The following is a 27,719-nucleotide window of genomic DNA, read 5'->3' on the forward strand; positions in this document are numbered from 1 at the left end:
ACAGCTGGGCGCCATGAAGTTCTGTCAATCTTTCTCGTAATTGGACAGTTTCTTGGGTTGTTGATTTTAGAAGTTAAATGTGAACTTTTGGACTATATTAGCTATGAGAAGTACTCTCTGCTCTATTACTTACTGGATATAATTTTCATAGTCTGTCGCTCAGGATGTTATGGTCTTGAATTCAATGCAACAATTTAATTACGGCTTATCACAAATAACTATCAAATATTCAGAATACACTTGCTTACCCGCTTTCTGGACAGGTTCAATGAAGTGATGGGTGATTTGTCCTGAAGAGAAATCAAATCATAATAAGAGGGTGGCACAGTACTTACGATGTTCAGAGTTGAAACTTTTTTCTGACATTTTTGTTTAAGGCTCAGGAGCAGCAGTGGACAAGAAAAACATAACTATTTCAATATATCCTTCAGGGAAAGGAATCCTGCTGTCTTTATCAAATCGATCCTGTATGTAATGCCAGTGAATTACCCACTATCCTCCTGAAGTGCTGTAGAAAACCACTCGAGCAATGACGACATTAGGACGGCACTGTGGCTCAGCAGTTAGCACTGCTGCCCTTTAATATCAGGGACCCAGGTTTGACTCCGCCCTCGGGCGCCCATTCTCCCTGTGTTTACATGGGTTTCCTCTGGGGGCTCCGGTTTCCTCCCACAGTCCAGTGATTTGGGAATTGGGCGTGCTAGATTTTCCTGTTGTATCCAGAGAAGTGTAGGCTAGGTGGTTTAACCATGGGAAATGCAGGGTTAAAAGGAGGGTGGGTTTAAACGGGTGTGGACTGAATGGCCTGCTCCCACACAGGAGGGACAGTATTGATGACGAGTAACAAATGTTGTCCAATCCGTAAACTAGCAAAATATATTTTTCCCTCCAGTAGAGCACATCATTGGGTGAGCTTCTTTCATTCCCTCAGGTTTTTCTTTGGACAGAGCATAATAAGTCGGCCTCCTCACTCCAGAAGCCCCTGCAAGTGAACTCTGCATCAAATGGCCGATGCAAAGGCCCCTTTCTGATCTATTACAAAATTGGGAGGTGCCCACATATGGCCCTGTATTGTAGTTGGGCTATGAGAGAAAACAAAAAAATGAATTTTGTTTCTCTGTTGTCTGGGCTTTGTTTTGATCAGGCCGTCAATGGTCTGATTGGCTAAGCAGAACCACAAGGAGCAGCTGAAAATACATTTTAAAAGCAGTAGTGCCATAGAAGGCTCTCAATAAGAGCACATATTCTAACTAATCCCCTGGCAATAGTAATTCAGTGGCTGGTATTCATGTAGGTATTAGCACAGCAGGCCTTAGTTTGGATTTTTTGATATATCTCGTGCCAGCAAAGTCTCTGGGGTGCAGAAACCCACAGCAAGCACACTAACGTGACTTGCCTGACTGAAACCTCATAAATGTGCAAGTGGTTTGCCAAGAAATATCCTTATTAGGATCATGCACACATCAGGAACATTTCTACATTGCCTAAATATACAGTCTCTTTGCACTGGTCTCTTCCTGAACTGAGATCCCTTTGTTCCTTGAAATAATTAACCTGAATTTCATCCCTCCCCCTAGCCCTCCAACTCCATTGAGCATTGGCTCCAATTCTCCTGTTTCTGTTTCACAGTTTTCCTAATCTTTGTGCCAATTTAACTCAGGTGGCTCCTCCAATGGATCCTTCCAATTTTTAGCCTCAGCACTGGGATCGTGTTTGGGGGGAGGTGGGGGGGGGCGCGGTGGGTGGCTGCCATCTTGTCCACTGGGGCGCTGACCTAGGACAAGCCCCCCGCCCACCGCTGCCTCTTCCAGTGAAGGCCTACTGCAATTGCACACCAAGCAGGCTCTGGGGAGACACCTAACGGGACTTTGCTTGGAATCAAGACTCTGAGGTACGAGTTCCATTCAGGGAGAGTGGCTGGACTTGAACGGCACTCACATAAGTGGCTAGTTTGGGGGTTCGGCTGGGGGGAGCATGAGGAGGGGGTTCCCAGTTGAAGGACATAAGGAAAGAGGGAGCAGTGCATTGGGAACAATGTTCAGTTCCTCATTGAGGCAGTGTGTGCTTTTGATCAAGGGAAATCTCTTTCAGTTGGGTCAATCCCACCAACGGTTCTTAATTGGTCACTCCAGGTCTTGAATTAGCATGAGGCCAGGTAGGGTGACCATGGGCCTTCTCACCCAGAATATAATGCTAAGGGAGGCAGGGTGCAGTGGGGTTTTTGCTCACCGCCACTCCATCAAGCCTGCCACCTCTAGGACAGAGGATTCCAAGCAGTATGGCTCACACTAGCTAGACTTCAGCTCCTGTGTATTTTCTCATTGCCTTTCGGTCACAACTGAACTTGCTGCACACCCGAACCCCAGTTCTAACCTCCTGATGGGGCATGAGAATTTGAGGAGCAGAAAATCTGTAAAAGGAGATTGACAGGTTGAGTGAACAGGCAAGGAGGTGGCAAATGGAGAATAATGCACGTAAATGTGAACTTATTCACTTCGATGGGTGGAATGGAAGAGGTGAAAGGGCTCGTGATATTGGCATGCTGAAGGATTTAGATGTACTTGTACTGCGAGAAAGGTAACTGGCAAGTGTAGTGAGTAAATTACAAGACAAATGGTATAAAAATGGAGAAACTCAGCAGGCCTGGCAGGGTCTGTGGAGAGAGAAACACAGTTAATGTTTCGAGAACAAAATTCCTTCTTTGGTCTGTTATCCTGCTTCGTGAAGGGCTGGGACATGAGTGAGACTGTACCTGGATGACCTTACACAGTATAGCCTCTGTAATATACTTGTCTCAGAGGCTCATTAGATAAATTCCTGAGATGAAAGGGTTATCCTATGAAGAGAAATTTCATGGAGCACATTTTGGAATTAGGAAGAATAAGATATGAATTCAGACAACAAACTTCTTAATGGACTTGACAGGATTGATGCTCGGAGACTCTCTCTTCCCCACTGGCATCTAAAACCAGAGATCCTAATCTTAGAATAAAAATTCAACACGTTTAAGAGCTGAGATGTTAAAAAAAGCCTTCTTCTCTCGAAATTGTGAATTTTTGGCATTCTCTACCCTGATGCTTATGATTGCTATGCTGTTGAAAACATTTTCAGACTGTGACTGGATAAATTATTCGGCAATAACGGAATTGAGGAATATAGGGGATAGGTTGGGAAAGTGGAGTCCATAGCTGATCTTTTACCTGATCTGATACAAAGGCAGAACTCCGTCCGCATCTCCCCTCACACTCCCTCACTCCGCCCACGTCTCCCTTCACATTCCCTCACTCCGGCCCGCGTCTCCCCTCACACTCCCTCACTCCGCCCACGTCTCCCTTCACACTCCCTCACTCCATCCGCGTCTCCCCTCACACTCCCTCACTCTGTCCGCGTCTCCCCTCACACCCCCTCACTCCGTCCACGAGTCCCCTCACACTCCCTCACTATGTCTGGCTCTCTCCCTCCCCTTCCCCTTCATGGCTAGTTCTTCTTAAACCCTACAAATTGAAATTGAAAACATTGCAAAATGAAACCACTATCCCCCCCGACTGCAGCACTGTTGCCTTTGATCTGTTTTGCAATTTTGACCTCCCCTGTAACATTTGCTGTGCTCCATGGCGGATGTATCAAATGGAGAAGTGAATGGAAGGGAATGATATGGTCGCTTCAGGAAGCCACGGAATGGGTTACATTCAGTTACCTCTGTGACAATTCCCACTTACCGGGAATACTTCCAACTCCTCTAAAATGATCTCTTCCACCTCCTGGTTTGCTTTAGGAGCATAGATGGATTTCAGGACCACCCCAGTATCTGTAAGAAAATACAATACGATGATCAGCTATTCTTATACAGTGTGGCCTGTACACACCAGAGATTCAATGTCTCAGTATAATCAGTAAGGGAGGAGCAGACATTCCAACCTATAATATCTGACCAGGGGCTTTTCTCTCTCTGCTTTCATGAATATCCAAAACAAGCCCGCAACCCTTGTTTGAACAGATTAAATGGCTCTTGCTTAAATATGCAAGACGATGGAAGCTGAATTACTTTATTGCAAACAGCAACCAACACTAGCAAAAAATAAAACTTACAAAGTTGATTTTTTTTGAAGAACGCCTAATTATTTCTAAGGCCCTGGCTGGTCTAAGAACATTCTGTACTCTTACCACATTCTGAGGTAAGGCTACAGGATTCCAGCTCATTCCTGGCAACATCAAGTGTCATCCATGAAGGGCTCCAGTGCTAAAGATCATTGGTAAACAGGGATTGTAGGAAATATTTCATGATACTGTGTACAACAAATTCATTAGTACTTGGTGGTACAAAGGTTTACCTCGCTGATCTTTTAGGCTCTTTCCAGATGGATTGTGTGTGCTTTCTCATGTGCTGACTGTGAGGTAACTATCTATAGCGGTGCACAAAGCTGCAATTTCTGAAATGGAATCTGAAAGATGGAAAGCTGTAGGAATGGACACATTGTTGTGGTGATCAGGAGGCCAGAGCTCTGGTCTCTGAATATTGAAGTGAGCTTCAGTGGAGTAAATGTGCCCAAGGGATGTGGCATCGACAATACCTCCATCCACAGACCACCCCTGGTAAAGTGGTGGTGAATCAGGCCAGCTCAGGAAAGACAGTGACAATGAGGAAGACAGCAAGAGGTGAACGAGGGAAAAATAGAACTGCCTCAAAATATTAGGAAGGCTTCTTCCTGGGTTTCTTCGAATTGGCCACAGCTTTTATACTTATTAATTCTGTCACCCCAGGTGTTAATATTATAACATGGGAAACTCTGGTACAGAAAGCAGAGGTAGTTTTTTATCCTACATCTTTCTCTCTACTTTTGTACCATAGGTAGGGAAATGATTATTAGCCTGATACTGGTATACTTCAGTGAGGAACTCTAGTGGTGCAGTGGTAGTGTCCCTACATCTGGGCCAGGAAGGTTGGGTTGAAATCCCACATGCTCCAGAGTGGTATCAAACACATTTGAAAAGAAAGATTTATTATAAAATATCTACATCTCCAATGACAACAACTTAGATTTGTTTAGGATGAACTTCTGCCAGTTTACGTGCTGCTACACTATACTGGACATGCCCATAGCAAGAGCTCGTACATTTACCAGAGGAAGCCAATCCAGTTGTAGAATCATAGAACCCCTACAGTGTGGAAGCAGGCCATTCAGCCCATCAAGTCCACACCAACCTCCCAAAGAGCACCCTATGCAGACCCACCCCCTACCCTACCTGTGTAACCCTGCATTCCCCATGATTAATCCACCTAGCCTGCACGACCTTGGATACGGTGGGCTATTTAGCATGCCAATCCACCTAACCTGCACATCTTTGAATTGTGGGAGGAAACTAGCCCACCCAGAGGAAAGCCATGCGGACACTGGGAGAGCATGCAAACTCCACACAGACAGTCGCCCGAGGGTGGAAGCCTACGAAGCACACTGGCACCTATTCTGCCTTGTTGAGAGGTTTACATCTTGCATATGGTGTAAGACTTGCATAAAATATTTCAAAAAATTGCAGGGTTAGTTGTTTTGCAGTTGGGAGATAAAGCATCCTCAGAATAGTCCTTTACGTGCAACTGATTAATCGTTACGGTAATAATTTAACTGAAATAGGATGCCCCATTGTAAAGTTGTTAATTTGTTTTGAGAAATATAATTTACATGCAACTAATTAATCATTAAGATAATAATTCAACTGAAGTTGTTATTAGCAGTTAATTTGTTTTGAGAGGTACAGTTAAAAAGGTTTTTATTGGCTATGTACCTGTTCCAATAAACATCACGTCATACTGTCCATCCACAGCCTCAACCCGATCCACAGCAATCCGGGTAAACTTGTAGTCCACACCAACTTGCATTAGCACCGGCTGTTTGCCCACAGGGTAGACAGAGTCATGCATAAGTGGATGAGTTCGAATGAAGAAGATTGCTTCATCTGGATATTCACGAGTTGACTTGAAGCTCCCATAGGTGCTGCTGGGACACTGCAAGTAAATAACAAGTGGAAATGTAAAACTGTGACAGATAAGACTTTGCATTTCCAGGTTTTCACAAAATTGTCACCGATGATCGAGTGTGATTTGTAGGTTTTCCGGCCTTGGGCGACTATCCATTCTCCCCATGTCCATGTGGCTTTCTTCTGGGTGTTCCAATGATTGAGTGATTTCTGGAAGATGGTACAAAATAAACCACCAGGGAAATCTCTGAAGTTGGCTTGCTATAAAAATGTGAGGGGTGATTAACAGAAGACCACATTATATTTAATAATTGTTGATTCAAAGCAGTTTTCCAGGTGGCCTGATGAATATTTCGCTCATAAATTGACTTTGCGGAATCTGATTGTTGCACAATTGGTTTCTCATAGCATTTATGTTTGAACCAGGATTATCAGGGCTGTTAAGACAACAGAACAGCCAATTGTCTAGTTCTGAAGAAGAGTCTCTCACAATGCATAAACGTGCCAGGATTTATTCTAATTCTCTGTTCCCCGCCCCCATTTCAAATGGAATTCCAACATAAGTTGTTGGACTCAAAATCTATTCCCGTTCATGTCTTCAGGAAGTAATTCCAGTTAAAAAGTGTCATCACTCTTGTAGGCAAGTGTGTCAGCCAATTTCTGCAGAACAGGAAGAGGAACAAATGTGATAAGTGGCCAGTTAATCTACTTTTGATGTGTGGGCTTCAGGGTGAATATTGGCCAGAACCGCAAAAGCAGCTTCCTGTTTGTCTTTGAGTAACTCCGTGAGATCTTTTACATTGACTCAATCAGCCATCGTAGTTTCCAGGGGGAGAGATTGCATCTCTGGGAAGAAGGCAAGCGCTGGGTGGGTGAAGCTCATGATTTGCACTGATCATGGCACATGATGTTAATGTTATCCCTATTTCTCTCTGCATTTCTTCCCCAGTCAATGGGAGAAATTGCATGAGAACAGTAAATGGATTGGGTTTGATGCCTTTCTTTTCATGCTCTAGCACATTTTATCTTCTTTCTTTACCATTCTTTGGGTGCAGGGTTACTGAGCTGGTTAGCTCATTGGGCTTGGTGAGCATGTGGTTCAATGGCAGGCGCTCAATTCCCGCTTGAGGGGGGGCAGATCTGGAACTGAGTAAGGCAAGCTAGAATGTCCAAAAACTGACAAGAAAACAGCTCAGATGAAGCATGGGTAGGCCACAAATTTGCCTTCGTGCCAAACATATACGACATGGATGGATGAACTGCATTGTTATGTTCAGGCCCACACAGGAAATTTTCCCAGACTGACACACCAGAGAACAAAAAGAATTTCAGTTTTAATTTAATGAGATCTACTGACTCACATAATCCCTATAGCGTGGCAGCAGGCCATTCGGCCCTTTGAGTCCACACTGACCGTCCAAAGAACACCCCACCCCCCTACCCTATCCCTGTAGCCCTGTGTTTCCCATGGCTAATCCACCTAACCCATACACCTCTGGATACATAGGCAATTTAGCATGGTCAATCCATCTAACCTACACATCTTTGGACTTTGGGAGGGAACTGGAGGACCTGGAGGAAACCCACACAGACATGGGGTGGAAGTGCAAACTCCACACAGTCACCCAAGGCTAGAAATGAACCTGTGTCTCTGGCACTGTGAGACAGTAGTGCTCACCACTGAGCCCCTGCTAAACTAGATTCCTCGAACTTCTTCCTGAGTTCAGACTGCACAGAACTGATGGCACTAAGTTATCTCCTCAGCTGGATGCCTTCACATGCGGCCTGTTTCTCCTGTCTGTCTTCTCCAATTAACTGTGACCTAGAAACTGCTTTTCAATAACTTTTCAATGTTACAGCCCAGAGCACACTGGTCACCGGGAGTGCACACTGCCTCCGAGATTATTAATATTACTCACCGTTCCAGGGCGAGGGAAGGGGACACGCCCTGGGTAGGTCACCCACTTGTAGTCAGGGCCCTCTTTATGAGCAAACTCTCCTTTGAAGGCCATTATAATGTCAGCCATCTTGTACACACAGACCGCTGACCCATTGAGAATATTGCTGGAAAGAAGCAAAAAAAAATGGGCACTAGACTAACATTTACATTAACCTCCTTCTATATGAATCTTCTAATTAGCACAATGATGAAGGGATCATGTTTCAAATTCTGGAAGTTAATATGATCTCCTAATTAACTCTTTCAATTGGTTCAATCAATTGTTTTGAGACCGAGAGGAATTTAATCTGAATTTACTAAATTCTTTATTGTATCCAGGTGCCCCTCTGAACTGTGCTGCAGAATGGTAAGCAGCTGATAATCTAATCTGGCACTTTAAAGGCTCTTGTAGTGGATAGGGAGGCTATTTGGCCCATTTTGAGCCAATGCTGGTTCATAGAAAGAGCTATTTGGGGAGCTAATGGTGCGGTGGTAAAGTCACTGTCGAACAATGCAGAAGCCCAGAGAGCATTGCCTGGGGCAATGGGTTAAATCCTCAAGTTCAAATTCAATTACTATAGTAAAAATATTATTTTTAAAAAAACCTGGAATTGAAAGCTAGTCTTGGTAATGATGGCTGGAAACTACTATCAATTATTTTTAAAACCCATCTAATTCACTAATGTCCTTAAGAGAAGGAAATCTGCTCTCCTTAACTGGCCTGGTCTACATATAACTTCAGAACCACAAGCAAAAGGGTTCACCGTTGACTTGGTGAACAGGAATTAACAATAATTGCTTGCCTCACCAGAGATGTTTATATCCCATGAATGAATAAATAAAAAAGTAACTAATCCTACCCCCTATCTATTTTTTTTCCTTTTCAAGTATGCATCCACTTGCTTGTGGGATTCCTTCACCTTTACTCTTAGCTGCACTGAACCCTTAATGGGTCAAAGAGGTTTTCCAAGCTCCTACAACTTACAAGACTTTTTCAAGTCTTAGCTCCAACACATTGTTGCACCTACAGACCCCTGGGTTTTTTTTCCCCTCAGCACAGGGCTGTCATTGCCTTCTCATTGATCATCCTATTTATGATGCACCTACTGACTCCTCGAACTTCTTCCTCAGGTCCAGATGCACTGAACCAAATACGAAGTTGTCTCCTTAGGAGCACAGCTCAACTGAATGTTTTTGCACGCAGCCCGCTTCTGCCTATGTCTGACCGTAAGTGGGAGCTAGAAACCACTCTTCAAAAACCCCTGAAGAGTTCTGACTGACCTCCTGAAACTCTTGCATTAAACAAACGCTTGCTCCTAGGCAGTATTGAATTTAACTAATATTTTGGAACAGTCAAATGTTTCAACCTCTTGAAACTGGTTCCTGAATGTTACACTTTCCATTAGCTCTCAAAGCACATGGTTCATACTGAAACAAGAAAGAAATTTAGCTTCCACACACAATGCAGTGGTCCAAGATGTGGTCCAACACTCACTTTCTCAAAGACAATTGGGGCAGGTAACCAATGCCTATTTTGCCTGCAAAGTGCACAATCTAAGATGAATTAAAATAACTAATGATCTTCTCAAAATGGAGATCAATTGCTCAGATGACAAGGTGTATGAAAGTACAAGGAGTCAAGATAATATTATGCCAGCTCTGACCAGACTACAAATGCCACACACCTCGTGGCAATCCGGAACATGAAACCCTGGGCTTCCTGTGTACATTGCCAAGACCGTGCTGCTTCAGGAATGATAATTGTGGCTTGTTTAGAAACTTTATCTGCTCTATCTGAGCTACTGATAGTTTAAGTTGATCTTTGCTGTCAAATGGAGCAATAACATATCAAAAGATTGACAAAATATCAGCAGACACATTGCCGGAGAGGAAGTCCTATGACCCACATTCACTTCCAGTCAGTGACATGTTGCCTCACATGCAGACAACAGCAAATTCCAGTGGCTGCATATCTCTTTGTTTTCAACTTTATCCAGATCGGCACCATTCTGAAAGGACCTGCATTGATTTCCAACTCGCCCTCACACTCGTTGAATTGTCTTTGCCTCCTGGTTCCCCCTGTTGTCTCCAATCTAAAAGTCACACTCTAAAGCAGAACGCTGAGGATGCTGGAAATTAGAGCAGAAAATGCTGAAAATACTCAGCAGGTCAGACAGCATCTATTCTGTCTCCACCAAAGCCAAGAGATTCAATAAGTGTTTTTTCTCTTTTTCAAAATCTCATCCTCACATTCAAATCTCTTCCAGGCTTTGTCCTTCCTATGATAAGTAAATATTTTCACCTTAATATTCTTCTGAGAAACCTGCTTTCTTCTGATTCTTCTTATTGTGTTCCTCGCTTCCTTCGTTTCCCCATTGTTAGCTGTAGACATTGGATTCTGGGATTCTCTCTCTAAACCTCTCTGTCGTGATGCCCCACTTTGGACCAAGTGACATATCCAAATATTTTGTTTTCTTTGGTCCAGTGCCTGCCATTGTTTGATTACACTCCAGCGAAACACCCTATGGGTATTTTACACGATGAAGATGCTACATAAATGCAAGTTGTTGTTGTTGAACTATTTAATCCTGGTTATGAGCCAGATGTTTAAAGCCCTTTTTAAAGGCTTAGCCATCAATCACCATTATTAGGTAAGTGTTATAACTATACCTTCATTGGAAGTTGGCAGTAAGAATCATTCACCTCAGGGCAGGACTGACACAGGGAGACATTACACAAAGGATCTGATCATCTTTCATCACAAAGTGCGAATGGAGGGTCACATTTATGGGCTCCTCTAAGATTAGATTACTTACAGTGTGGAAACAGGCCCTTCGGCCCAACAAGTCCACACCGACCCGCCGAAGCGCAACCCACCCATACCCCTACATTTACCCCTTACCTAACACTACGGGCAATTTAGCATGGCCAATTCCCCTGACCCGCACATCTTTGGACTGTGGGAGGAAACCGGAGCACCCGGAGGAAACCCACGCAGACACGGGGAGAACGTGCAAACTCCACACAGTCAGTCGCCTGAGGTGGGAATTGAACCCAGGTCCCTGTTGCTGTGAGGCAGCAGTGCTAACCACTGTGCCACCGTGCCGCCAGTTGAGTAAGTAAAAAGCTCACTTAGGTATTGTCAATCACTATGGCAACAGACGTTTCTGTATGCATGTTGTAAACTGAATAAAACCAGAAATTGCTGGAAAAGCTTAGCAGGTCCTGCAGCAACTGTGGAGAGAAATCAGAGTTAACCTTTCAGGTCCAGTGACCTTTCCTCAGTTCTTTTGTAAACTGGAATGATAGACAGTAATGGAAGGGGCTTCCTGGTCACAAGACTGACCAGGAATCTTTCAGACTCTTATTGGCCGTCGTTAAAAGGATTTGTAGATTGATATTCAACCCAAAATGGACAGGTCATTTTAAACGCCTTTTTTAAGGTGGGTTTTCCTTTTCCTTCCAGACTGAGGCAGAGTCATTATCCATTGCACTACACAACCCCCAGGTAAAAGGCAAACAAGGTTATACCAGAAAACCATGATTAGCCCAAAGCCCACAGACTGTAGGGATGGATGGAAAGCTCTGAAGGAGGCAAATCCAAGGGATGCAAAGAGGTGGCCCATGTTTGAGGATCTGGTTAAAGTCAGGGAACTGCACAAATGATACTTAATTTGAAAACGATGATAAAGAAAAGTAGAGACACAAGAGAAACATCCAGATTTGTTCTTTCTAAATATAAATATGCACTAAGAATATGGATAGAATTGTATCACCACACCCCTCTCAATAATATAGCTACATATAATGACAGAGAGGAGATGATTGAGTATTTTGCCTGTCATTCACCACTGAAGACCACACTGTTGCAGGTCATAGAATCCCCACAATGTGGAAGCAGGCCAGTTGGCCCAACAAGTCAATACTGACCTTCCGACCAGCATCCCATCCAGACCCACCCCCCCTAACCCTATAGGCCCTGCATTTCCCATGCTTAATCCATCTAATCTGCGCATCTCTGGAAACTATGGGGCAATTTAGCATGGCCAACCTACCTAATCTGCACATTTTTGGACGGTGCAAGGTAACTGGAAAACCAAGAAACCCACACGGAAACGGGGAGAATGTGCAAAATCAACACAGAGTTGCCCAAGGCTGGAATCGAATCCACGCCCTAGCACTATGGAGTAGCAATGCTGGCCACTGTGGCTGGGATTGTTTGTGTGTGGGATTTCCTCTGCTGACTATTTTCTTGGTGTAAACACTGATTTTACTAGAAGATTGCTGTAGTTTTTTAAACATGAGTTCTGTCAATGTAAATAAAGGGGTGGACTGCATTTTCCATACAAGGCTAGGGCACAGAATATGCAACTCTATCCAGGCCCCTCGTTAAGGGGAACAGTCAGTACTTGGGATTTTCACTGAGCTGTCCCTTTCAAAACAACAAGGACACCAATTTCCAGTGAACGGGATCACAAAGATAATCAGAACTAGTCAGAGGCGGTTAGGCTTAAGAAGAACAATAGGCCACATGGCTGTGAAGTAACAGAGAAAGTGCTTTAACTCTATTTGCCACATTATAGGAAGTTCACGGAGGCTTTGGAGTGGGTGCATAAGAGGTTTACCAGGATGCTGCCCAGATTGGAGGGTAGGAGCTATAAGGAGAGACTTGAAAAACTCAGGTTTTTTCCTCTTGAGCAGAGGGAAACTTGATGGAAGTCTATAAAATAATGAGAGGTGCGAACAAGGTTGATGGTCAGAATCTTTTTCTCAGAGTTGAAGTGTCTAATACTAGGGGGTATGTATTTAAGGGCGAGGGAGGGAAAATTCAAAGGAGATGTGAGGAGCAGGTTTTTTTTACACAGAGAGTGGTAGAAGTCTGGAACATGCTGCTAGTGGTGGCAAGTATGATAGGGGTGTTTAAGGGACTTTTAGATAGGCACAATATGTAAGGAGGGATATGGACGAACAGCAGGTAGAAAGGATTAGTTTAATGTGGCGTCATGTTTGGCACAATATCACAGGCCGAAGGGCCTATTCCTGTGCTGTACAGTTCTGTGTTCTATGTTTAAAATGCAGGAGATTATAGCAGTGGTGAATCCTATTTTTTTTTAAGATTAGATTACTTACAGTGTGGAAACAGGCCCTTCGGCCCAACAAGTCCACACCGACCTGCCGAAGCGCAACCCACCCATACCCCTACCTAACACTACGGGCAATTTAGCATGGCCAATTCACCTGACCCGCACATCTTTGGAATGTGGGAGGAAACCGGAGCACCCGGAGGAAACCCACGCAGACACGGGGAGAACGTGCAAACTCCACACAGTCAGTCGCCTGAGGCGGGAATTGAACCCAGGTTCCTGGCGCTGTGAGGCAGCAGTGCTAACCACTGTGCCACCGTGCCGCCCGTGAGTGGAATCATCTCCACTCTGTCCCTATATGTAACCATGTTAATGAGAGGGAAGTAATGATACCATTATTCACTGTCCACCAAATCTTTAATTAAAAAATTGTGCTTCTTTCTTGGACAGTGTTAGGAAGTGGGGAATACACTTTTTAAATTAGGGAAAACTTTTGAAATCCGAGTGCAGCGTTCAAACATTTCCAAGTCTTTCATCTGGAAAAAGCTGTTATTTTAAGAGGGATAGTCAGGACTGTGACATAAATAGCCCCAAAACTGTTGTGGTGCAGCACTTCAAAACAAAAAATCAAGCTCTGTGATTATTGGCAGATGTTAAAAGGTAGACATGTTTTAAAATACAATTTGGTCATCCCAATCAAAACGGGAAACATTGAATTTCACTCAGTGCTTCCACTTCCAGACTGCACAATGAATATTCAGGGAGGAGAGTGTATACTGAAAATATACAAATTGCTCTCCGTCACCACACCAACAGCACGAGTCTGGATCAAGGTCATGCTTCCCCTTCCCCCAGAGATGAACAAATAAACAAGCCCCTTATCAACACATCGCAACCTTTTGAAGAGGTACTTTGTAGTTTCCGAACTGTAAGCGGCCAGTCAGGGGGTCGGCATTGAACTTCCAGATAAGAGACTGTGAGCCCTTTGTGCTGCTTCATTCATCTTAACCAAAGTGAAGCTCTGGGTGACATTCCATACTGTTTTCCCTCTTTGTAACCATTCAGTTTCCAGTTTAAAGGAGCTGGTTCTTGCTGGATGACAAAACAACCCTGGGACTTCCAGAACAATGATTATCCAAACAGTTATTTTGCTTCGGTGCTTCTTACAGCCCAAGTCCCATCCTGCACTCAACTGCCATTCAGCAACAACTCTGTTAACATTTATGTCGAACCTTCAATGTAAAAAATGGTCAAAGGTGCTTCACAGGAGTGTCTCCAATAGTAATAGTACTAATATACTTATGTAATGAAACATTGGGCGGCACGGTGGCTCAGTGGTCAGCACTGCTGCCTCACAGCATCAGGGACCGGGATCGACTCCACCCTCGAGTGACTATGGGGACTTTGCACATTGTCTGCATGGGTCTGCTCCAGCATTCCTCCCACAGTTCAAAGATGTGCAGGTTAGGTGGGTTGGCCATGGGAAATGTGGGGTTACAAGGATAGGTGGTGGGAGGGATGCTCTTCAGATGGCCAGTGTGGACTCAATGGCCAGAATGGACTGCTTGCACACTGGAGGGATTCTATGAGACAGATCAATGCACTTGATAGAGGCTTTAAAAGACAAAATAGGGTGCTGATCTGTAAATATATTTAAAGAAGAGATAGATGGATTTTTGGAATAGTAGGGAGTTTATGGCTATGGTGACCAGGAAGGAAAGAGGAGTTGAGGCCCAGGGCAGATTGGTCACTGATCTTATTGGAATGGAGGGGTAGGCTTGAGGAGCAGAATGGCCTCCTCCTCTTCATTTTACTTCAGTTCTTAAGTGTAATTAAAATCTGGAGTGTTTGAAAGTTAGAAATACATGAGCAAATATACCCAGGAAGGTTGTGTGGCCGAAACAGATTGCAGACATAGAAAGGAGCAAGACCATGGAAGGAGTTGAAATTAAGGATGAGAATTTTAACTAAGAGTTAATACAGGTCCGCGACATCAGGTGGAAAGGACTTAGCACATTAGGACATGAGCAACAGTCTATGGAACATAGAATGTGAGATCAAACTAATCAAGACTTCTTTAACTTCCAAACAACCTCAACCAACTCCACGGATATGGAGAGAGGAATGGAATGCTCTTCAGAGGGTCAGTGTGGACTCAATGGCCAGAATGGGAAGACACATGGGAACAGTGCAAATTGCAAATTCCCTTTCCAAGCCCCACACCACCCTGGCTTGAAATTATATCATGGTCCCTTCATTGTCACGGAGTGAAAATCTTGGACCTCCAGCCCTAACTGTGGTGCACTTGCTCCCAATGATCCAGACTACAACAGTTCAAAAATGTGACTCATCACCACCTTCTCATGAAAGAATAAAATATAAAACCAACCAGGAGTGTGATAGAATAGTCACAGTCTAGAGATAGAAAAGCATTAATGAAGGTTTCAACATCAGATGAGCTGGAGCAGAAGTTGGACAATGTTATTGAAGTAGAAATAGGTGGTTCCTCATGATAGTATTTCAGATGAAAGTTGGAACTCAGTGTAAAGAGGAGGAATTAGGACAGGTGACCAAGGCTTAGACAAAAGTAGTAGGTGTTAAGGTTTTCAAGGCAAAAAGATGGGCAGAGAAGATTAAGGAGTGAGAGCCCAGAGCTTTAAAGGTTGAAGACCAGGGTCATGATAAGTTAGCATGAAGGAACTTAAAAATGGATTGGAACCTAGAATTGGAGGGCTCGCTGAATTCTTTGGTTTTTGTAAGCAGGTTGCTTCAATCTGACAGCCTGAATGATTGCTGCAGTCAATGTTTCAAGGTCCTCAGATTGATCTCATCAGTAAAACACATGAGTTTCGGATCATCTATGAGATAAGGTATTATTAACAGCCAGCTGATGAAGGAGCAGTGCTCTAAAAGCTAGTGCTTCCAAATAAACCTGTTGGACTATAACCTTGCCTTGTGTGATTTTTATCATTGTCCACCCCAGTCCAACACCAGCACCTCTAAATTAGGACCCAATTTTTAATGATAGTATTGATATAATTTGGGTTTTTTTCTCTATAAGGCTTGGATGAAGCTATGGGCTAAAGCTTTCCTGTGGACAAGGGCTCTCACCTGGATGTTGTGAAAACTCCATAGATCAGTGGATTTTTTTTGTCTTTCCCATTCAGCACGAAGACATCCTCTGCAAAAAAAACAGGTGCATTGATATTAACGGTAGATAATAAGCAGGAAACCTGATCTCTTTGTCTTTCCACAATGACAAGAGGCCATTTGACCATACTGAGTTTGTGCCTGTTCTGCAGAATTACAGTGCCTTGTACAACAATAGGATCTATATGTAACATCCAACCATGTCCTTTCGGTGGCCCAAAGTACTTTAAAAGTGATGGCTCACCTTTGATGTTCAACCAATGTTAGAATCCAGGAAAACATGGGATTTCCCAACAGTGTCTCACAAACAGCAAAGAATTAAAGGGCCAGATAGTGATGGTTGAGGAAAAGATAATGGCTAAAAGGCCATGGACAACTCCCCTCTTTAGCAAGTGGAATCATTAACAGTCATACAAGATGGCAAGCTACACTCTACATTTCATCTGAAAAATGGCACCTCCCACAATGCAACATTCTCTTGGTACTATCCTGAAATGTTGGCCAATATAGAAGCTGGTGACATGGACGCGAATTTATGGTGTATTTGGCCAGAAGTCAGAAACCAAATGGGGGCTCATACCTGTAATATCTGTGACGTTCACTCAATATCCTAACATTTCTCTAGGATTTTTGCCTAGGTTATGGCTGCAGAATCCCCCAGGAAATTCAACCACTGATAGCTTTGCAATAACATCGAAGTTCCAAACTCAACGGTCTTTCCAATCAGCCCACCAACCCGGGTAGAATAACAAATGGAAGATGTTCCAAGCTACAAGCTTTTCTCGCCTTTACCCATATTCCCTTATCCACCCCCACACAAAGATGATCATAACTGGCCCTCCTACCCAATGCTGCCATGTCACTTTGATTGTTCTTTACGTTCAAGCTCTGTTTCCACTCTCAATTGCAGTGCTGTAGCAGCAGAAGTCAAGTCACAGTCTTAAAAGGACCTGAACTGGAAGGAGTTTGGTAAAGTAAGTTCAGTATTTCTACAGCATCTGTCACTGTATTTCTCATCTACCTTTTTCGAGAGTGGTTGAGTTGAGAAGGAATGTGCACTGTCTAGCATGTGGACATTTATAAACAAGTAGCGAAGCATGCTAACTATCCTTCAGACTCTATCTTCCTATCGCTGCTGCCCGTATGCTTCCATCTCAGCAGAGGTGTCAGGTATTCGGAAACAATCTTTCACTTCATCTGGATCACTGAACACATTATCAATCACAGGCAGCACGCTCTATAAGTTTACACTAACAAAGCAACTAATTGACCACCATGAAATAAGCCTAAGGGCTCAAGTGACAGAACATTGATGCGCTCTGAAAGATGAATTGCTGCATAAATTTCATTATAACATGGACAAGGTGTTTAGAGACAGCTTTCAATGCAATATGCACAATGACGATACACAGGACAGATGTCTGTTAATACTCAGTGCTGCTTTATACCTATTTCTCTGGAATCTCCTCCAGCTCTCCAAGATCATGTGTAAAAGTCTAACTGGAATAATACTCTGACAATGGCTACTGAGCATAAGTACAAGGTGCTATGTCAAAGGATATCAGGTCTCTTGGGACTGAGACTTGATGGAAGAAGACACTAGCAAAACCCTACTCTTTTATATTTCTGGATTCAGTTTACAGGTAATAAACATTAACAGTTTGCACAAGTTTTGCATTCAGCTCTTGTACATCTCAAGTTCCTAGAAGCTCCCAACGATATTCCGAACCTACATTCCTTGAAATTTGATGGTCCCTGACTTCCTTCCCCCTACTGAAGATGGCTGTGCCATCAGCCACTTAATCCTTCAACTCTGCTGATCTATCACGGTGTCTGTTCTTCTCTCTCACTTTTCCTCTCTTTAACGACCATTTCTCTGAGAAAGCTTTTGATAACCTGTGCCAATACCTCCTTTTCTGGCTTTGTGTCACATTTCTATCTGCTGATGATGCTCCTATTGAGCACTGTATTAAAAGATGCTACATAAATGCAAGTGGTTATTGTTCTTGTAGTAGGAACTGGAAGCTATTCAGATCTTTGAGTCTGTTCCAATATTCAAGTTGCTAATGGCTGAATCAGCTCTCAATGTCATTGACCCCTTTGGTCTACGTCACTTGCCCAACAAAAATGTATTGATCTCGGCCTCAAAAATTTCAGTTGACCCCCAGAAGCCTTAAGGGGGTAAGAGTTAACAAATACTCTTTGTAATGTGAAATTTTTGCTAGTGCCTCGCTTTTGTTCTTTTGCATCCAAGAACTCCTTCCAAGCACTAGTCTGGAATAAGATACACTGTATCTTGAACTGTCAACATTATATATTTCAATTGCAGTGGCACTGTTGGTGTGAGACACAGCAATTTAGGGATACACATGGGGGCACATGTTAATTGTAAATTCAAAATGTTCACAAAATACAGCAGTATGCATTTTCCTGAAAGGCGATCCTGCTGTACACGCTGAATATGTGCATGGGAATCTTTTACTCCCAGTGTCCTTATTTGCTGCTGTCAGTTGTGTGCTTATAAACCAGCTCATGAGTGAGACAACTGTGCCAGTTGTAACAACAACTAAATTTGGCATTCACCAATATAATCTCTTGAACCATTCCCTGCGTTTTGGCGATGATCTTCCTTGCGGAATCCCACAGAGAGTTTAAGCAGTGTGATACTCACGCAGTTCATCAAAATGGGTTTGAATTCCCTCAGAGCCTGGAACGGAACACACCAGCCGCGCCTTCAGAAAGGTACTCCACTTGTTGACCAGACTGCGTTGACCACCAATATCATTCTGGGAGAAACAAAAGAGCTGCATGAGCTGGGGTCTGCAGGAAGATGCTGCACCCACTTTATACTGGTCATCCCTCTTTGTCCTCAGGCTGGTCATCCAGTCTGGTCAGAGGTAGGTACTGCAGATACTAGAGATTAGAATCAAGATTAGATTGGTGCTGGAAAAGCACAGCATCTGAGGAGCAGGAAAATCAATGTTTCAGGCAAAATCCTGATGAAGGCTTCTCGGATGCTGCCTGACCTGCTGTGCTTTTCCAGCACCACTCTAATTTGGTCATCCAGTCTGACTTTAGAATACAAAGAAGAACTTAAAGAGTTGGAAATCTTGTATAGGATTCGAAATTCTTAGCAGTAAAGCTATTCCAATCCAGGAAGCGCTGAAAAAAGTTGTGTGGGGTTCCGACCCAAGTGGATTGGAATCAAGGATTGGTAGGTAACATTGTAAATGAAGGTCTTTTGTGGTGCAATGGTACCTCTGAGCCAGGAGGCCCAAGTTCAAGTCCCACCTGTTCCAGTTAACGCATCATAACACCTCTAAATGGATTGGTTTGAAAAAAATCTAATGCGGTAAATGAGCATAGGGAAGCCTTCAAAAAGGATGCAAGTCAAGGACAGACTGGATTCATTCGATGCAACGGTAAGGAATAGCATCCACAACTAGAGTGTCCTGGATGACTGAAGATTTGGAGATCACAATGAAACAGATAATTGAGACTTGTGATAATTATCAGGTTTGCAGTTTAGCAGGGAACCGATTAAATAGAGAAGAAGAATGGGGGGCGGAGAGGCAAGGGACACAGAGAACTTATCAGAATAGACTGTTGGGTAAAACAAAAGAGAACTTAAAAGGTTTTGTAAATATATAAACAGTAAGTATGGCCATAGGACAGGCCAGACTCTAAATGTTCGTGCAGAAGCAAGGAGCATGGTTTATTTACTCATCGAGTATTTTGTATCGCCCAAGAAATGGATGCTACCAATGTCAGAGTGAACGAGAAGGCAGTCACAAATTAAGATGACACATGAATAAATAAAAGAGGAGTATTCAAAAGGCAGGCAGTACTCCAAGAGAAAAAGTCACTCAATCTGGATGGGCTGCATTCTAGGCTGCTAAGGGAAGTCATAGTGAAAACTACAGAGTCTCTGACCATGAGCCCTCAATCACGTTTAGAAAGCAGGGCAGTTCCAGAAAACTGAATAAATAGAAAATATTAGAGACATGTTTAATCCAAAAAAAAGGGGAGCAGACAAACTTGACAATTACAGACCAAACAGTCTAAGGTCGATGGTGGGGATACATTTAAAAATAATAACCTAGTACAACATTAATTACTAATAAAAGAAATGTAATGATAAATTGCTAAAAGCAAATTATGTTTGAATAATTTAATTGGAGTTCAAAAATTAACAGGGGATTAAGGGAACTGGGAGTTAACCTTATAGAGAAGTGTAAAATAGCTAAGTTAATAGTAAAACACAAAAACTGCAAATGCAAAACATGAATACAGGATGAACCTTGGAAGTTTAAAATGGCAATCAATTCAGTTCTTTTGACAAAGAGCAGTCAAAACATAGAACAGAATTCTAGATAGTATGGAGGAGGCAAAACCACTTTAGAAACATTTGATTGTTGCGATGGTTGAGGGGGGTTGACATCAGATTGTTCTGAATGATAAATTATAATTATTTTGAAGGATTTCCCTCTTTTATGAGAATCATGCAGTCTGATAAATTATAACACACTCTCGTTCATCCTGACTAACTGTCAGAATATTGGGTTCAAACAGGATTTCTATGATATGGTTCTCCAACACTTAGCAATTGAAGATTTTGAATCTCAAACCACAAAACTCATTGTAAAGTGTGGGCTGTCATCACAACGTCTCCATGTGGAAATGTGAATCAATCCCCATGTTTTTCTGTTCAGTTTCTCTGGTTCACTGCTGCTCGCAGCTAACCACACCCCTCACCTTACAAACCCGAGCCACTCTCGAGTAGATGACCTTCCCATTGCCATTATCCACTTCCAGAGCACGCTCGGTGAAAAATAAGTATACTTTATCATCCTCCACATTGTTGCTCTCTGCAATGGCATTGACCTTCACGAACCTAGGGTCTGAAGAGGAACAGAGAGAACTAAACTAAGTGTAGGGCATGCACTGGTACTTTCTACATGACCACAAAATCTCACCTCAGTCCATATCAACCAGCCAATCCAGAATCCAGCATAACTGAGATTCATTCTCTCCTTTTTGCAGTCAAAGACTAATTGTTCTTTTGTCTGGCATTAACAGAATGTGTTCAAAGTCAACTTTAATATAGAACCCCTATAGTGTGGAAGCAGGCCATTCAGCCATCTAAGCTTACACTGCCCTTCCAAAGAACATGCCACCCAGACCCACCAAAAACCCTGCATTTCCCATGGCTAATCCAACTAGCCTTCTCATCCCTGGATACTATGGGCAACTTAACGTAGCCCCTCCACCTAACCTGCACATCTCTGGGAGGAAACCCATGTAGATACAGGTAAAATGTGCAAACACCACACAGGCAGTCACCTGTCGGTGGAATCAAACCAGGGTCCCTGGTGCTCTGAGGCAGCAGTGCTAACCACTGTGCCACCGCGTGACTGCAATGTTCCAGTGTCCACACTTCTCTCACAGGTTACAGCTGGAGAATTGTAAAGCAGAGAGACAGGCTACTTAGTTTGTCATGACTGTCGTTGAAAAAGCCAATCAATTTGTCCCTATTCCCCTGCTCCTCTCCATTACACTGCAAAGTTGCCTCTCTTTTTTTTTACTAGCATTGATTTCATTTTTTTTGTATCTGAATATTTCCCCTTAGCAAAACAAGGAGCCCTCCCCTCACCCCAAAATACTAAATTTCAGGCCGCAGTTTCTAGGCAAGGCATTGTACACCGCATTGGTAAACTAACAGGATGGGTCTAATGCCGGGATTGGGAGCTTTACTCAAATCTAACCCTCACCTTGCAGCCACGTTGAATCATATTGCTCAGTGCGTATCACACGACGATGTCCCAGGCTACGAAAGAACGCCACGTCCCGGCTCATGAAGTCAGAGGATATTCCAGCATACAGCTCACCTTCTGGAAAGAGAACCAAGATTCATGACTTAGCTTAACAATTTTCTGGTGTGCTCACCCAAACAAATAGGTGGGAAGGAAAAGATGGTACTGCTCATCTCACCAGAACAATTTCCCAGGGAATGATAGGACCTTTTAGCTGTCCAAGCTATCAAAAATACAGATGTTCACAGAAAGGATCTGCGGTAGTGCCTGCGAACTGAATCAATTTTTCCCATTGCTCGGACAGCGTAAGGATGCTTGGACGGCTGTTCACAGCACACGCACCAAAGACGAACTGAATGAGATCACGCGGGGCCCGAAAGCCTTTGCGTTCAACAAGCGGGTAGCAAAGCAGAACAATGCAACCACATGGTCACACACGGGCTTTTTGCGCTCGTACCTTCGTTCGTACCTTGAATTTCGTACATATGTTGAAGCAAACTTTTACGTACAATCCTGTTCATAAACCGATTTGTACATGAACGGGGTCGTTCGTATGTCAAGGCACTACTGTATATAGATCAGTAATATCTGGGTAATACTTAGCACAGGTAAGCATTCTCATGTTCTGTTAGTACAAACACTTCCTGTGCATCACATCTTTCTTATCCTTTACCACACACATATCCGTAGCAGGAGGAGGCCATTCAGCCCCTCAAGCCTGCTCTGCCTTTCATGGCTAATTAGATCAAAGCCGCAACTCCACTTTCCTGTCTGTGTCTCACACTCTTTGTTAAGTTTGGCTTCTATCCAACCCTGTCCTAAAATATTCAACATATCCTTTGCACTAGCATGTCTCCCCTGAGACATATTAGATTGTTGGTCCTGAATATTGACAGGAAGTTTCTGAACAACAGAGAAGGGTAAATGTTCATAGCACAGAAAATATTTCTCTCTGCGCTGTCGAATCAGATATGGTGGTGGTAGCACTTATGCTTTTCAATAATTTATCAGTTCAAGCCCCACTCCTGCATTTAAGCATCTGATCCCACCTAGCACTCATGTATTGTGCTGAGGAAATGCTACATCAGTGAAGGCTGCTCTGCTTGTCAGTATAAGAGATCTCACTGAACTATTGAAGAACGATAATGGTGTTCCCCTTGTGTCACAGCCATCTTTCCCCTCTCAAAACAGCACAAACACACACAGATTCAGCACTCCACTTATTCTGCTGGTAGCAAACATATTAGGAGCAGCATTAGTGTTCAAAATAGTGAATTAATCTGTTCCAAAGTACATTGAGATGTCCAGAGGAGGTATAAGGTACTAGTTCAATGTGAGGGCCAATTTTTCTGACCTTTGATTTCAGGGAGCTCTACTTCCTCAAATAATTCCTTTGTAGTTGGAGCTGTAAAAGACAGGGGGGATGATAAGGCCTCGAGGGTTCAGCAATGTGTGGAGCTCTATTTTAAATACTGTGTGCTTGCCCTTGTGAAAAAAGGAATCCTTTCTGGACTAATTTACTTAAGTTGTTAATCTGTTCAATTTGAAGTAGCTGAAAATGTGTTGCTGGTTAAAGCGCAGCAGGTCAGGCAGCATCCAAAGAACAGGAAATTTGACGTTTCGGGCAAAAGCCCTTCATCAGGAATTTCCTGTTCCTTGGATGCTGCCTGACCTGCTTCGCTTTAACCAGCAACACATTTTCAGCTCTGATCTCCAGCATCTGCAGACCTCACTTTTTATTCAATGTGAAGTAGCCCAAACATAAATTATAGATGAGTTCATTCAACTAGACACTAAAAGTAGCAGAATAGCGAGGTGGAAGGAAATGTTTGTGGGTGTGATTCACCGAGTGTGGCAATACAATGATGTTGGTCCAGCTTTCGTGGACAGATTCTAATGCAAAATCAGCTGTGCCTTATCAACTTGATTGAGTGTGATAGTGTTGTGGTTATGTTATTTGGTCTAGGAGCCTAGAGGTCTACAATGTTGCTTCAAGCCATCGCTTGTATTACACTATAACACATTTTTATTGTTTCCTCTAGCTAGTTTCATGGTTGCTGTGGGAGTAAATGGTAGAATAAGTTACAAAGTATTGCAATGGGAGTGTTTGAAGAAAATTTATCTGACATGTCCATCCATAAATACCCAAATGATAACCACGTAAATGATATGTACCTCATGTGCCTTCAAAGGTACACTTTCACCATAAAATTAGTTTTCAGCAACAACAGCATCTGATTGAGGTAGTGCCTGTTTCAACAGTTCAACAGGCTTCAAAGGAGTGGAACCAGGAAAGGAAAACATTGACATTGAATCAAAGGTGGTGATACTGAGATCAGAAATTAAAGGCTAGATCAAGAAGATAGAAGCATCTTAAAAACAGGAGATGGAGATAGGGTGATGCAAGGCAGAAGGCAGACATTAAGGACATTGGGCTCTGGACTGCTGAATTTCAATTACACATCAAGAGGTGATAAGAGTCAGGGATGTACAGGAGGTCATAATGGAGAAGCGCAGCGACATCAGAGGCTGGGGCATGTGGGGGAAGGGGGGGGTTGAGGTGCAAAACCATAGAGAACTTTGACAACAAAGGATGAGAATTTTTAAAGTTGTTGCACTGGTTCACATAAGTCATGATTAATGTGTTAATGAAGCTCAAAGCTAAACATAAGATTAATGTTTTCAAGAGGGCATGGGGTGGAGAGGCACCATCCTTTCATCTCCGAAACTTGGAGTTGAATCTAGCCAAGGCTGATGGGATCCTTGTTGGTTTTTGAGGTTTAATGTGAAATGAGGCAGTAAGTTCACTGGGAACACAGATCAACGTCATTACAAGAGTCATACAGTGGTTAAGAAACTGGGAAACATGGTTAGACATTCAATGTGGGATAATGACAGGTTCAATTTGCTCTCATGGACTCCTAAAAACAAGATTATTATTAAGATATAGCAGTGAATCTAGCTATCTGAAATTCAGGTTATGACAGAAGATTAAAGAATTCTGCCCTGTTTCTTTTTGAAAGATTAGAAAAGAAAGTGTACAAACTTAAGATACTAAACTGTTCACTGAGCTCAAAAACACAGACACAAGCTGCAGTTTATGACCCCAGAGAATTGTCTAGTCTTGACATTATCGAGGACTTCCTGCTAGATATGCACATGGATGGGAAAAGATGGGATGGGTTTGGCTGTGATGCCTCCAGAGTTAAATAGCCCCATCACACCCGATGACAAGATTCCCTCATGAATCATGATCTGCCACAATACTTTCGGCAGCTAATGTCCTCACGAGTATAAATTTTGCAATTCAGTACAGCTGAATAGAAGTCACAGGTTAAGTGCTTATTGCTGCTTATTAACCTAACTGAAAATGAGTGCCTCGCCTAGACAGCTCAGAATCTCTGGGTTCACTGCTGCTGTGAGGGTTAAATCAGGAATCATCTTGTGAGGTCACTGGTTCAGAAAAAGAACAATTCGATCGTTCTTGTATGTTCCAAAGAGGTGTGTGGCAGGAAAATAAAGATCAATTCTCTTCAGGAATGTGGAGCATTCCGCACACAATGTATATATTCTGGAGAGAGCAACTTATAGCCAAGATTGGATTTGTTAATCATATAAATAAATCATACTTGCTGTTGACTGACCCCTGCAATGTTAGGATTTGTTACTGTCTTCAAATATACATCAGGCAACTGGGCCATCCTGCTTGTTTAAACAGGACAGTGTGCTATTCATCAGCATGTAAGTTCTCTGTTAGCCCTTGCCTCTGAACTGTCAGCAGCAGACGGCTTGAACATTTACACTCCATATGTTGCATATAGCCTTCAGCGCCTGCATGTGTTTCAGAGACTCTTTCATCCCTGAAACAAATGAAACCAGATGCAGTTGCTGGAACCCAGCATTGATGCTTAAAGACAAATTTATACTAAAAGCTGAATCCAATCAAACCCCTTAACAAGGTTGGTCCCGGAGATGTGCGAGAGTTGTGGTACGGTGCACACAAGGACGCCCACATAGACGCGCTCATGCATTCACAGACACGTGCATGTATGCACACAAACACGTGTATGCACACAGAACCCAGCCAGCACAGATACACATGCAGTCACCTGCAGACATGCACAGAAACATGCATCAACGTGAACGAATGTAGATATAGGCATACATACAAATACTCAGGTGCATGCACGGGGGCATAAATCCATACATACAATGGCATTGCCATATTCATGCACGTTTAGACATGTTTTTGTGAGTGCACATGTGCATAGACATTTGTAGACACATGATCACATTTGGTGGTCCCTAGAACTGACAATTAAATTGAGGGCACCCCAGGATCAGTTCATTGATTAAGAGCAATCAGCCTCTTAAAAGATGCTTGGCATTCCCCTGACCACAACACCTTGCAACAAGTCTGTTAGTGGAGTAGCAATAGTGTTAATGTTTGATACTTACAATCCGAACCATGCATCCTGAAAAACCTCATGATTTTCCATTCGACCTTAGGTGAAGCAGCACCAGTATTTCTGCTGTTCTTGACAGGGCCTGTCCCATGCCCTAGGTGGGTTACACATCCTTCAACAAATTTGCTCTTGGCAAAGCTCACCACTAAATCAGCTGACTGTAATCTTTCAAAGAGAGCTTCCCATTGTTCCAAATGTTGAATGCTGGTAGGTCATTAGGGCATACTACACAGTTAGTTATACCAACTATAAGTTGTTTGTTTGGCTTCAGGCAAGTGGCTGCCAGATTTCTAATCCGAGAAGCTGCATTTGACATTAGAAAAGGCCACTTGATGCGAGAGGGCCAATATTTTGTTGAGAGATCCTGCCTATATCTCTTCAGCTGATCCATTGTAGCTTTTAAGGGAGCACTTCCCACCCTGCACATTCAATAGAGGAATTTGGGGAGGGCTGCACTGGCTACTCTGTTGCCATTTTGGTAGTCTTTGCAGAATCTGGTTGGCCTATTAGGCTTGGTCTCTAGACTGATTGGGGAACTGCTTCGTCTGGGCTGAGTCAGGTCCCTTTCCAACATGGGTTGGATTTCTCCTTTCACCGAGGCTTACTTCTCGGAATCTAGACAATTAAAGTATTGTTTTATTTCTGGCAAATCTACGTTGTGTGGAGCTAAGGTTGGATAGCCTGGTTTGTCCTTACAAATCTTTAAATTCTGTGAGTAGCCATGTTGGGATACCTCACTGTAACTACATCTAAAACGAAAGTACGGTGTTTAATCTTGCTAACAGTTGGGTGTCGGCTAACCAGTTGGTACGAGGTTCAGTTTGGGAATCGTTCAGGCCTCTGACTACCTACAACCTTGCTATTCTCATCGCCTTCCATACCCTGCCTTACCTCCTGACAGATTTGTCTTGGTTTATTTCCTTCCTGGCTGTGGTATTTGTTCAGCATGTTGGTCAATTCATCTACCAACAGTCTGGAGTAAGAATCAGATAATTGGCCTCTCCCAGCCTCTTGGTTACTCTACATAGCCCACTGAAGCAGACTTTCAGTGACTCACCCTATAAAAGTAGTAACACTAACAAGTAGCCCCATTTTAATGAATATTCGTGAAGTCTTAAGGTGCTCCGGAGTTATATCATGGAGTCTCGTGAACTGCTCCCAGAACACAAGATATGAAATTTAACATTGCAAGTTCATCCCTTTGCTCTAAGCATTTTTCCATGATCAGCTTCAGAGCACCTTTTCTTATGCTCCTAAAGTAATTCAAAGGGACTACTGCCAGAGGACGCCCTGG

The 27,719-nt window shown here is 43.1% G+C and overlaps 1 protein-coding gene across 2 annotated transcripts in view; it reads right to left on the bottom strand.

The window, feature by feature from the left end:
- The window catches only part of sema3h (sema domain, immunoglobulin domain (Ig), short basic domain, secreted, (semaphorin) 3H), a 165,683-nt gene that overhangs the window by 17,293 nt on the left and 120,671 nt on the right, over positions 1 to 27,719 (bottom strand). For both annotated transcript variants that reach the window (XM_060835738.1, XM_060835737.1), the window contains exons 6-13: positions 21,918 to 22,037; positions 20,902 to 21,047; positions 18,818 to 18,932; positions 16,108 to 16,177; positions 7,893 to 8,037; positions 5,782 to 6,001; positions 3,720 to 3,808; positions 249 to 290 (exon numbers count right to left, since the gene is read on the bottom strand). In XM_060835738.1, coding sequence (XP_060691721.1) covers positions 249 to 290; positions 3,720 to 3,808; positions 5,782 to 6,001; positions 7,893 to 8,037; positions 16,108 to 16,177; positions 18,818 to 18,932; positions 20,902 to 21,047; positions 21,918 to 22,037 — 947 coding nt within the window. The remainder of the gene's footprint in view (positions 1 to 248; positions 291 to 3,719; positions 3,809 to 5,781; positions 6,002 to 7,892; positions 8,038 to 16,107; positions 16,178 to 18,817; positions 18,933 to 20,901; positions 21,048 to 21,917; positions 22,038 to 27,719) is intronic.

Source organism: Hemiscyllium ocellatum, chromosome 14, assembly GCF_020745735.1.
Source record: "Hemiscyllium ocellatum isolate sHemOce1 chromosome 14, sHemOce1.pat.X.cur, whole genome shotgun sequence".
Lineage (NCBI taxonomy): Eukaryota > Metazoa > Chordata > Chondrichthyes > Orectolobiformes > Hemiscylliidae > Hemiscyllium > Hemiscyllium ocellatum.